Source organism: Podarcis bocagei (genome assembly GCF_964188305.1).
Source record: "Podarcis bocagei genome assembly, chromosome: 14".
Lineage (NCBI taxonomy): Eukaryota > Metazoa > Chordata > Lepidosauria > Squamata > Lacertidae > Podarcis > Podarcis bocagei.
Window position 1 is genome coordinate 10,081,612 of NC_138139.1, and position 12,893 is coordinate 10,094,504.

Sequence of the window (12,893 nt, forward strand, 5' to 3'; positions counted from 1 at the left end):
GTGGGTTCGAGCCCCATGTTGGGCAAAAAGATTCCTGTATTGCAGTGGTCTCTTCCAATTCTACGATTCTGTGAAACACCAAGCATACTGATGGCACTGCGTAAATAATAACTCTCAGTTCAAATGGGACCTATCGGTAATTGTGTTTTGCATATTAGCTTTATTATGACAGCTTTCATGGATTAGAGCCCACTCCACATTAGCAGCTAAAGCATTATTCTCACTCAGTAGATGTTATATGCAAGTACAGAGACCAAAGGCCGTAACACACTGGTGGCATTTGTGCCCTTCGTATAGTTATCATATGTATACAATATAAGGTGTCGTATCAATAGCTGCCAAGCACAGCTAATGTGTAGGTTTAAAGATTGGTGAACATGCAAATATACCCTTAAGTCAACTGAAACTGCTGGATTATGAAATTTGACGTTTTAGCTAAACTTTAAGGATGGGATTCAGCTAAGATTTACTCAAAACAAACCCACTGAAATTAAAGGATCTAACATTTATCCTCATTATTTCACTTGGTCTACTGTGAATAAAAGATAGCTGAATACCACCCCTAGAGCAGCAGTGGCAAATCCGCAACCATTTGAAGTCTGCCATTTGAAGTCTGTGTTAAAGCATAAGAACTAGAACACTGACATAAGTCCCAGTATGCAAATAAGCAAAGTATATCCTGAAAGTGCAGGGAGGGAATACACAATGAAAGAATTTGAATATAATTTGTTTCAGTGGCATTTACATTATATCCCTGATGTTATCACTACTGCCATTATTGACATACACTACTGCCTCTGGACCACACTGGCTCTGCCAGAATAAAAATGCACGATATAGAAAACTCAGGAAGTTATTTTATTACAAATTATTTTATTACAAATTATGCTTTTTGGTGTTCCCAGTTTAAATAGCTGGAGTTTCAGTTTCACCCTTCTTGAACACTCAGAAAGAGAGGCCAAGTCATATCAACTCAAGGTAATGAATTGCATCAAAATACAAACATAGGTTTTTTAAAAAGGTAATACAGTCATTTCAACACTCATATGGCACAGAACTTTAGGGAGTGCAGAAAGACGTAAACCACACCATTCAACACAAACCCCATGATTACTACTTACTCAACACTGCAATGCTCAATTGGTAGCTAAGCTCCCACAAAATACTAATTTTCTCAATTCCCTTAGAGTCATTCAAGTTTTAGGTTATTTTAGTAAACAAAACAGCATGCTAGGCTTTTAGAGACCTGTACTCAAACCAAAACACATGCAATATATACAGATTTACACACAAAGCTGCCACAAACATTGAGCATGGCAAGATCTGTCAGAAGAAGAGGCAAGGCATCTGATCACATCTGATCATCTTCAGAAGGTGATCCGTCTTCAGCAGGATGAGGAGACAATGGGCGAGCTCTGTGGAGAGGAGAGATTTTTATCATCAAAAAAATCAACCGTACAGTGGTTTATTTATATATTAGATAAGTATATATGGAATTGTTAACTCCTATAGTGATATACCTTTTTTCTTTTTATTAAAAACAATTAAACAATTTAAAGGGTTTTTAAAAACTTATTTTCAAAGTTTTTCATTTCGTATAACATAGAAAAATATATATTAACATGATAAGTCAAGACATGAATAAATGATCAAGATTACCAAGGAGTCACAACCTCAAATTATTTAAGAGATTATAATATTGATGACCACACTGCAGATGTTTCCTATCAGAACTATTAAAAATCAACACAATAATGTTTTATCTGTTGTCAATGTACCACTACATATTGGAGAAAACAAACATTGTGGCGACAAAGATTTCTGTGCTCTAGATGAGATCGGTAATTCTGCCCAACTGCCAGCCAGAACGTTTTGCCTGATGCAGTATGTCTGCTGAGATGATGATGATGATGATAATAATAATAATAATAATAATAATAATAATAATAATAATAATTAATTTGTACCTGTCCATCTGACTTACAGCACATATAAAAACATAGTAAAATGTTATAGGGAATCCACAAGTCCTGGCACTTTTGCAAACATTTAAGTTTGTACCCCAGGTTATTTTTGAAATAGGCTAGACAGAACAATTCATGGCCTGCATTCTCAGCATCCCAGTACCAAAACATTGTGAATGCAAATAGATGGGGCCATGCAAAGCATTGGAGATTTTATGAACAGTTTCCTGTATCAGTTGCTACATTCTACATCTCCAGCTACCAATACCAATTGCCCCCATCTATTTAGAACAAGTTATTCATGTTTCTCATTTATTAAAATACCATACATCCAAGTCAGCTATATTTAGGAAGCTAGTGCCCTTTAGCAGGGATTAAAGTATCCTAACGCAGGGTGCTCAGCCCCTGGAATCTAGATTCTAACTGAAGATAACAAATTAGTTTAACAAGATTATTCAACAGCCCTCCTTTTGTAATGGAATGCATACTGAGGATCGTGATCATCATGACAATGGACTCAGAAAGTGACTGCCAAAGGCTTCTGCTGGGTGACCTTGGGCCAGTCACACTTCTTTGAAGTCTCTCAGCCCCACTCACCTCACAGAGTGTTTGTTGTGGGGGAGGAAGGGAAAGGAGATTGTTAGCCGCTTTGAGACTCCTGAAGGGGAGTGAAAGGCGGGATATCAAATCCAAACTGTTCTTCTTCTTCTTCCCTAGTATGGAATCATTTAAATCAAACCCAGCCCACTTCTGCATAAAAGGCTGCCTTTCTTAAATTCTGCTGGGAAACTATGAATGTGTTTTTAAGAGCAATACATAAAAAGCAACAAAGCAAAATTTATGTGTATTTTATATGTGGAGTAATTTAAAAACCTAAAATTTTGCTCCTATTCTCCACGATTCCCAACAGCTTTTACCAAATGGTCATGCTGAGGAAGGGAGTTTAATTAGGACAAAGATCTAGTTTAACTAATGGTCCTTCTTGCTATGGATAATAGGGAACCTAAAGCTAAACCTGTTATCTGTGGGTGGAAGCAGAAGTCTCTGCAAGTGAGCAACTTGGGAATGCTTGTTTAAGAAACGAGCAAATTCAGATGAAAATTGCAAACTTTTTATCAGCTCCGGGCCAGCCTGTGCAGGAGGCAGACTGGGGCAGCCGCCTCAGGCAGCAGAATCCAAGGGGCGCCGCCATGAGTAGACTCCCCCAGCACTACCAGAGAAGTGGCTGCAGCAGCTTCCCGCGATATCATAGGAGAGCGGCACAAAATTGAGCAGAGGCCTTGTATGATCTCACCAGAAGCTACAATCACACAACCTTAATAAGCGAGACTTCAGCAGGGACAAGGGGAGGTGGGTGCTGTGCAAGGCAGCCCCTTCGCGTTTCACCCCAGGCTTGTTCAACAGCTAAATTTGAAATGGGTTCTGCAAACCCCACAGGAATGTTTCACCGCTCAATAGAATACATGGCTTATCACATTGCACTTTCCAGCTGCAGTATTATTTTATTTTTTGCAGATCTCCCATCTTACTTTCTTCTGTGCTTTCCTATTCCACTGCATCCCGGCTCTTCAGGGACCTGGTTCTCCTTCTCCAAATGCTTTGGGGACTGTGTGAAGAACTCCCCGATTCCTTTTTGCCATGGCGGTGTCGGCCTCACACACACTGGGTTGCCACCAGCATATTTACTTTCAGCTGCAAAATGTGGTTAAAAATACTTCAGCGCTGAACGATCATAAAGAACTCAACACACCCAAGATCATTAACTGCAAAAGCTTCAATCCAAAAATGAAATCTGCATAAAAGACAGGAAACCTAGGGCATGAGGAATAAGCTGCCAGGTCGTTTTACCCATCTTCAGTGAAGTCTTAACGAAAGAGCACTGATTAATGTGACTATTTGCCAGATTCTAACATGTTTGTCAGAAGCAAAACTCAAATGATTTAAACTGCATAATCCCATAAAAGTTACTAAATGCCGCAGTTCACAGTACTGCAGTCTGTCTTTTACTCAAGTGTCTTAGGACTGCAGCCTAGATCTCAAACCGCAATGGATTCCTTGGGTTCAGTGCGTACTTGGGTGGATGGTACACATCAGATACAAACTATTCAAGAAGTAACAGTCAAAGGGGAAGAAATGCAACTCATCAGCTTAACGTTGTAGACACAGCACCAAAGTTTCTCAAGCTACTATGCTTTTGAAACGGCCAAGCTTGTATTATTCTGTATTTGCAGTTGGCATCAATTCATTGCTGCTAATGAACTTACAAAAGGGAACTTGGAAAAATGCCAAAACTGGAAAATGAGTTACGGAAAGTAGTGCATGAAAATGTTCCGCCTCACTTCACTAATTAAAATTATGCAAGGCCAGAGCAGGGAAAACACAAAAGCAGCTTCCTCTGTAGTTGGAGAATGCAAGCACACTGGAGCCTTCCTTTAACTTATTGCAGCACTCTTGCATCATGACAAATGGTTCCAGAATTAACTGCCCTGTTTGGTAAACACCAAATCCTTGTGCAGCAGAGCACTATCCAGTCAGAAGTTAACCAAAATTAGGATATCAGCAGCATTACATATTTACCAAAGTGCTGTCTTCCAGACGAGACGAGTCTCCAAGCAGAGATCAGAGAATCCCTGCTTTTGTTTTTAAAGCAGGTAATCCACAACACATGCCCCAAGCCACATGAAAGGCAGCCAAGACTCAAACCCTTTTGCCGTCACCCCTTTGCTCACCTTTCCGAGAAGTAGGAGAGGAGCCCATATCAGTGTTTCCGGAACCCAGCACTTTCCGTGGAGCCCTGGCAGCCACCACTAGGGTTGTAGGAGAAGAAAAGGGTTAGATATTTTCAGGAACTTAACCCACACAAAAAAAGAAGAGATCTTGATTCTAAAGTCTACTTGAGACCAGCACAACAAGCCTTTACCCTAGGGGTCTGGCTGTAGTTAATTCAATGGTTGGAAAGCACATAGCACATGCCTGGAGATGTGGATCCCCAACTAACTTTCACAGGAAGGCAAGGTTGAATTGCAGTGCCAACCATACGTGCAATTCTATTCTATACATGCATACTAACAAATTCCCCTGAGTTCAACAGGGCCTAATCCCAGAAAAGGGCATGCGGAATCACAGCCCAGCTACAGCGCTTTTTACTTCTCAAGTAAAACTGCTTACACATTTAAACCACTGCACAGCTATAGGAGAATAAACCCCATTACCAAGCATTACTCTAGCACAAATAGAAGCCCTACCACAATCACCACCCCTAAATTTAGATATCCACATAAGAGCCAACCTAGCAGAGAGGATAAGAAGCTAGACATGTCCAGAAGTCTCCAGTTCAGGGCTCACCTCTGTTACTGGCCACATTCACACCATACTGTTATGAGTTTGGGGGGGAGGGGAGTGGAGGCTGAATGCCTGGGCCCTCTTCTAATTTCTGGATCCAGCAGAGATTCAATTGCTGGAATAGCAACGCCAGCCAGGTAATGGCCCCCTAAGCACTTAGCTACATTGGCAAAGAAAAAAACACTTTACGTATACAGTATGTGTTGTTTATGCATTCTAACACTGACAGCAGATGGCAATGTGGAGTTCCGTTTTTGCTAACCTGATTTCTAATACAGTACAAAGTTTGCAAACTGAAATGCATCTTTGATGTGTCTAGATCCAGCGTTAGTATGAGACCAATGGGAGTGGCTCTGTGCCAGAGGGCAAATAGGTGGGGGCCCCTCCCTCGACTATCTGTTAGTTAGAAAGTCAAAAGGCCTCCTGATTAGGCACTTTAGCTATGAGATGTTGAATGCTGTCTGTTTTAAACTGTTTCCCTGTTGTTATAGTTTTTATTTAAACTATGAACCAAGTACTTGTACATTAACCACTAAACATGTTGTAGATATTACTGCAAATTTATTATGCCATTTCTGTGGTTTTTAACTGACATGAGACTTAGTCTATTTATCTGTATCATTTATAATTCCTGTTTATAAAACCCAATAAAAAGATATTTTAAAAAGAGAGCCCTGTTTTGATCCAAGACTGTGGCTATGGGAGAAAGAAGACCCTTTCAGAGTGCTGATGCTGTGTACCCAGTAGCCTCAGGCTGTATATATACTGTATCTAAATAAACCATTTATTCTAAAGATACTACAGTGTGTGCTGTGCCTCGTTCCAAAAGCAAACACAAACCCTGGAACTCGTGGAATCTCAAACTGCTCAGAGATTGGGTGGTGTGCAACAATACATTTAAAGTACTGCAATACCACTTTTAAACAGTCATAGCTTCCCCCAAAGAATTCTGGGAGCTGTAGTTTGCCAAGGATGCTGAGAGTTATAGCTTTCAGAGGGGAATAAAGGGATACTAACAATTCCCAGCCTTCATTGTAAAGAGGGATTGTTAAACCACATTGAGAATTGTACTTCCGTGAGTGGGATAGAGGTCTTCTAACAATTCTCAGCACCCTTAAACTACAGCTCCCAGAATTATTTGAGGTGCACCATGACTGCTTAAAGTGGTATCCTGGCGCTTTCAGTGTTTGTTGTGAATGTAGCTATTATTTCACTAACCGACCTTAGGCCAGTTGACAGAACTCATAGGTTGCTGCAGAGGTTCCAATAAGGCATTTATAGTGCAGATATTTGCTCTAAGCCTCCAACACCAACTGATTTTTTTTAAAAAACAGTTTAATGGATCTCACAATGCTCCAGAACGTATCTAAATGAGGTGTCCAGAGCACTACAGGAAATTTAAAGCGGAAGCAATGAAATAAGATCATGCCCGCCGACATAGGAAGAAACATGCAGAAGACACTTGGACAAAGGCAAGGCCCCTTCGAATCCTATATCCCGCCCTATGGAAGTCCTTCTCAGCATCAACTTTTCCATGGCCAAGTAGGAAAAAAAATAATGCCAACTAATCTTGCGGTAAGGATTGCGACACAGCTAATGCGCAGGAAACACTTGGGACCGTAAAACGCTGAAGATTATTCATTTCCTACCACCCCACAACTTGCCATGCTCAAATCTCCCCAGGGCTTCAAGGTTAATGCAGGAGTACCGCAAGTCTCGGCTCCACCACCTGGCTCCAGAACTGGAGCTTAGTTCTAGAAAGCTGCAAAGACACCCGCGGTTTTATCTAATGATGCTTTCGAATATTTTCTTGCCACGGCCAGCGCCCCCACGAATGCAGGAGGAAGTGGGCCGGTCCGAATATCCGAGCAGGTTTAAGACAAACTACTCCAAATATATTCCCAACAACCTTCCACCCCACTCCCCAAATCCCGGTCCAGTAACAAGACTCTCTCTCCCCGTCTACTTAAAAAAAACTACAAAAAAACTATTTAGCAACTTGGCTAAAGTTCAATGCCCTCCTTCCTCTAAAGATGCTCAGGGCGACACGTTATGGTTCAGCTCTTCCCTGCGTTTCATTCTCACAACAACCCTGTACGGTGCGCTAGCCTGAATGACAGCGTGCAGAAACCACCCAGGCGCAATTGCACTGCTGAGCAAAAGTTGGACGCCGGGTTTCCCTACGATGAGCACAGGGGTTTGAAACCCAAGTACACTAAAACCTATTGCCCTACCTTTCCGGTAGGCTCCGCCGGTCCCGCCGCAGTCCGCCTTGGTCCGCACCATCCTGCAACGGCCGCTCGCAAAAGCAGAATCAGACTGCAAGATGCAGCAGCAACGCCCGCTATAACTGAAAAGACCCGCGCAGTCTTCTAGCTTCCGAGACTTTCAAGCTGCCAAGTTTCGTCCTTCCCGCGCGCGCGCCCCGCTCCCATTGGCTCTGGCGGGAAACCCGTTTGGCCAATCGCAAGCAAACCCGCGGCTGGCCTTTTGATCAGAGAACGGCGTCGCTTTTAGAACTTTGGTACATGTAACTCCTTTCGCCGAATCGCGGCCTGACCAATCAGAATTGCTGCTCCGCTGCGCGTGGGCGTGGCGGGGGACGACGCGCGCAGCGGGGGATGAATGGGTCTCGCTTCGCCGTTCATTCTTCAGAAAAGGCATTCCAAAGCCTTTGACTCAGAACTTGCCCTTCAAGTTCGATATCTGACCGTTTGGGCATGGATCGAAACGGCGGGTGCCTTGTCCCACTGGTGGTGTGAAGTGGCTCAGCAGCGGGTGAATTGTTGTGGTCTCACCCACGACTGCTGCTGAAAGCGGGTGGGCACTGAGGTTATTCTGCACACGTTTAAGTTTTAACTGTATTCTCCCAGATTTACATATAAGCTAAACAAGCTATAGCTTAGGGCTCCACTCTCTTGGGGGCCCCCCAAATAATTAAAGGGGAAAAAAGATGTACATTTCTAAAATATAAGATAAAAAAACAAATAAAACCTACATACAGCAACAGCGTTTTTAATATACCTCTTAATTGTATTTCAGTTCAACAATTACTTTGATAAAATATATTTTGTTACGTTCAAATGGCTTTAGATACCTATTAGGTCCATAAATTACCATATAGCATATATTCAACACACACAAAAAAAAACAATTTGTTGTTGACAGCTAGACATATAAAGGTCCCCATTACCTTCAGTAATTTAGGGCCTCATCAGACCTAAATTCGGCCTTGATTCTCACAGTTTATCTTTTGTTTCATTTCATTGGAATTTGACCCCATCATGTGTATAGAACTTAGAACAACACTTCATGTATCTACTGGAATGGTCACTAGTCAATGAGAGCTTATGCCATAATAAATGGGTGGGGCATTTTTGGGTTGTTTTTATTTTGATTGTGATTTTATATTCTGGTTTTGTTCTGTGAACTGTCCCGAGACCTTCAGGTATAGGGCAGTATATAAATTCAATTTTTAAAAAATAGATTTGTCAGTCTTAAGGTATCACAAGCCCCGTGCTTTCATTGCAAGAGACGTAAAGCTCTCACATGCTTGGGAGCAAGCCACGCTGAACTCAGTGAGACTTCTGCAATTAGACACGTATACCCTACGCCAAAGGATAAATGGACATAAATCTGATATCAGGAATCACAAGATGGAGAAACCAGTAGGAGAACACTTCAATCTCCTAGGACATTCTATACAAGATCTCAAAGTAGCTGTCCTACTACAAAAGAATTTCAGAAATTGACTGGAAAGAAGTTGCTGAATTGCAACTTATTACCAAACTTAAAACCATGGAGAGACCTGGTCTGAATAGAGACATTGTATTCTTATCTCATTATACAGGATAAAGCTATTTTTAGCCATTTCACCCCTTGCTTTTTCCTGTAAGACCAATTGCAGTCCTTAACAGTCATCAACAGGTTTACCACACCTATCAGCCAATCACCCATTCCCACGCCCTTCTGAGTAATACCCCTCCCCACCCTCCCACTATATATAAGGGTCTGGTGACTTCTGTTTCAGTATATCTGAAGAAGTTTGCATGCACACGAAAGCTCATACCAATAACAAACTTAGTTGGTCTCTAAGGTGCTACTGGAAGGATTTTTTTGTTTGTTTCGACTATGGCAGACCAACATGGCTACCTACCTGTAACTAGAACTATAAATGAAAGTTAAACATGAATTAAGGCTGGTACAAGCACCTTCCTGATTTCAGCTGTGTGCATCCCTGCTTGTTACTGAATACAAACCTTACAGGTGCTAAATACTTACCATTATCTATCTTGAATGGTTCCATTCAAAACCAAATACAGCTGAGCTAATTAGGTATAAAGCCAATTTAAGCTCACTTTGGCATTCCCATTATTTTGTTAAACGGACTTAATTGGTATTAGAGCACTTTAGTGCCATTTACCAAAGAGTAATTGTAGTAATCTGCAGCAACAAGATTACAAGAATAACAATTGTATTTAACTTGCTTGTTGTGGAATGAGCTGCCCTTAAGCAACACATTCCGTCAGAACCACAAAAGTGATTGAAAGAGGAAGAGATAGGCAATCTATAACACACAGAGAGAGAACACATTGGAGATATAAAGCAAAACAAACTGATTGTTGGAACACTACAATGCACAGTCAAATATGACACAATTTATTTCTGTCTTTCTAATTCAAGATGTGAGTAATAGAGTGTTTTTTATTAATGGCTAACAGTTTTAGTTCAGGACAGACAGATAAAACAGTTGTTCTCACAACACATTCATCAACATTTTGGATTTGCTAGCTCTTAATGTAGATGCTCATTTAGATGCTCGTTTTGAAATAACCTTCCAGTTTAAAGTGTAATATGACCTAATGGTTTGAAAGCATTATATTATTATTTTTCTATTTTGTTGTGACTTTTTACAGTAGCTTAAGCCCTCACAAAACGACATATAAAGCATGAGACACAAGGTACAAGAGAAAAACAGTCACTGCAGAACACATGTACAGATTAGAGGTACAAATAAGATATTATATTTAATAATAATACCTATATAAGAAGGTGCTCTGGGGGAACGAACTATTATGGTATAAATTAATGTTACCCATGAATGTTGTTGTTTAGTTGTTTAGTCTTGTCCGACTCTTTGTGACCCCATGGACCAGAGCACGCCAGGCACTTCTGTCTTCCACTGCCTCCCGCAGTTTGGTCAAACTCATGCTGGTAGCTTCGAGAACACTATCCAACCATCTTGTCCTCTGTCGTCCCCTTCTCCTTGTGCCCTCCATCTTTCCCAACCTCAGGGTCTTTTCCAGGGAGTCTTCTCTTCTCATGAGGTGGCCAAAGTATTGGAGCCTCAGCTTCACGATCTGTCCTTCCAGTGAGCACTCAGGGCTGATTTCCTTAAGAATGGATACGTTTGATCTTCTTGCAGTCCATGGGATTCTCAAGAGTCTCCTCCAGCACCATAATTCAAAAGCATCAATTCTTCGGCGATCAGCCTTCTTACCCATGAATAGGCCTACCCAAATGCCAGAGCTGGAAGCAGCTCATATAAAGAGTCCTGCTGGACCAAACCAAAGACCTACCCACTAGTTTAGCATCTGCAAAGTTCAATCATGACATGAGCACAGTAGCCCTCTCCCTCTCATGTTTCCTAGCAATTGGTATTCAGGGGTAATACACTAGTTTTGGGGCCACCATTACGAAAGCCCCATCTCCTGCACATGGCAACCAATCAGAATTTAACTGCATGCACTCAAAAAAGGATCCTTGAGGTACCTCTTTGTGTGCTGTCAGGATGATACAGATTAAATATCATATGTTGGTTCCTGCATGGACAAAGGGATTCCCTTCTTAGACCATAACAGATCTACAGTACTTCATCGCTATGTAACACTGCCCAATTTTTATTTGGTTGACCTGGTGCACCACCTAAAGTTACTCTCCAGCTTTAATTGGACTGCAGTTGAGAAATCAGCCTGAGTTGCAATGTTCATTCAATCATTCAGTCTCTCTTCCATGTTCTGTCCTGTGTGTGCATATTAAATGCACACCTGGCACAAGGCATGCTAGAGAGGGATGTTAGTACTGTTTGTGTGTGTGTGGAATCTAGGATGAACTTCCGCAAAGCTCACTACATAGTGTTGGACAAGTTGATAACTCTCAGCTAACTCTCACATTATTATTTTACGGATAAGGAAGATAAGAAGAGCTCTACTAGATTAGACAACATGCTTTCTATACCAGCATGTTGTTTCCTACAGTGACCACTTCAGGCTTTGGACCTACCCTTCCCTAGACAATAATCAAACCATTTTGGAAAGAAGCACTGCACTGCTACAGTTCAAAGCTGATAGGCAGTATAGTTGAGCGGGTTGACTACTGAACTGGTTAAACATTTGGCATGTGGAATATATTGCCAGGGTGGCTATCTATCCACATTGCCTACCTTACCGGGTTGCTATGAGTTAAATTCAGGAAGAGAATCACCACTATCCTCCTAATGCAGAGCTTTCAAAACTGTGTTGTGACATTTTAGTGTGTTGGCTGCAGTGTGCAGGTGTGTCGCATAAACACTCCCCACACCCTCCCAGGGCTGGAAAGGGGTTAATTTAACCTCTGGCGGTTTGCTAGTAAAACTGAATTATTGTGTTGCAAAATGATGCATGTCTAAAAAGTGTGTCACCAACATGAAAAGTTTGGAAAGCTCTGTCCTAGTGAAATTCCCAAGGAGTATTCAGAGCGGGGTGGTTTTCAGACTGTAGTGATATGCTTGTAGGGGGGTAGAACCAGGGGTGGAGAAAGGGGGTGTGGTGGGTGCAGGCCGCCCCGGGTGTCAACACTGGGGGAGGGGTTGACAACATGCTGGGTGGCACTCACAGCAGGGCCTGCAGCACGCCCTAGCCATGTGTCTCTCCTGCCCAAACGGTCCACCCGCTGCCTTCCTTTGCCGCTGTGTAGAACTAAGACATACAGTGGTACATCAGGTTAAGTATTTAATTCATTCTGGAGGCCCGTACTTAACCTGAAACTGTTCTTAACCTGAAGCACCACTTCAGCTAATGGGGCCTCCTGCTGCTGCCGCACCGCCAGAGCACAATTTCTGTTCTCATCCTGAAGCAAAGTTCTTAACCTGAAGCACTATTTCTGGGTTAGCGGAGTCTGTAACCTGAAGCGTATGTAACCTGAAGCGTATATAACCTGAGGTACCACTGTACTGAAAATGTGGTAATGGTAAACTTGCTTCCCATTCATCTAAAATGGCTTTGGAGTCTAAATTTGCTTGCTACATTTAGCATATGAATACAGTACTGTAGTAAATGTTGCTTACTTAAGATGTATACATTTGTTCCAAATTTCTTTCAGCTCCTGTTTCAATAGCCCATTCTATACAGGAAAAGTACTGTCATATCTCAATGTGTGACATGCACAAAATAAAATTGATACGAATTGGCAAAAAAATGATAAAATAATGCTTTTGTCTTTTTGAACTTTACACACCAGCACGTAACAATAATATTGCTTTATAGACTGGGCTGATTAGAACCAGGCCAGAAAGCACTTCAGAGCAGTGAATCACGAATCAAGCAGTTA

At 41.8% G+C, this 12,893-nt stretch overlaps 1 protein-coding gene across 1 annotated transcript; it reads right to left on the bottom strand.

Moving 5' to 3' along the window:
- Positions 1–837: 837 nt before the first annotated feature.
- PCLAF (PCNA clamp associated factor) lies at positions 838–7,714 on the bottom strand. Its single transcript, XM_081169277.1, has 4 exons — positions 7,541–7,714; positions 4,694–4,771; positions 3,494–3,656; positions 838–1,415 (listed from the first exon to the last, which is right to left on the bottom strand). The coding sequence occupies exons 1-4, from the start codon at positions 7,590–7,592 to the stop codon at positions 1,352–1,354; spliced, it is 357 nt and encodes a 118-aa protein (XP_081025403.1). The 5' UTR covers positions 7,593–7,714; the 3' UTR covers positions 838–1,351.
- Positions 7,715–12,893: the final 5,179 nt, after the last annotated feature.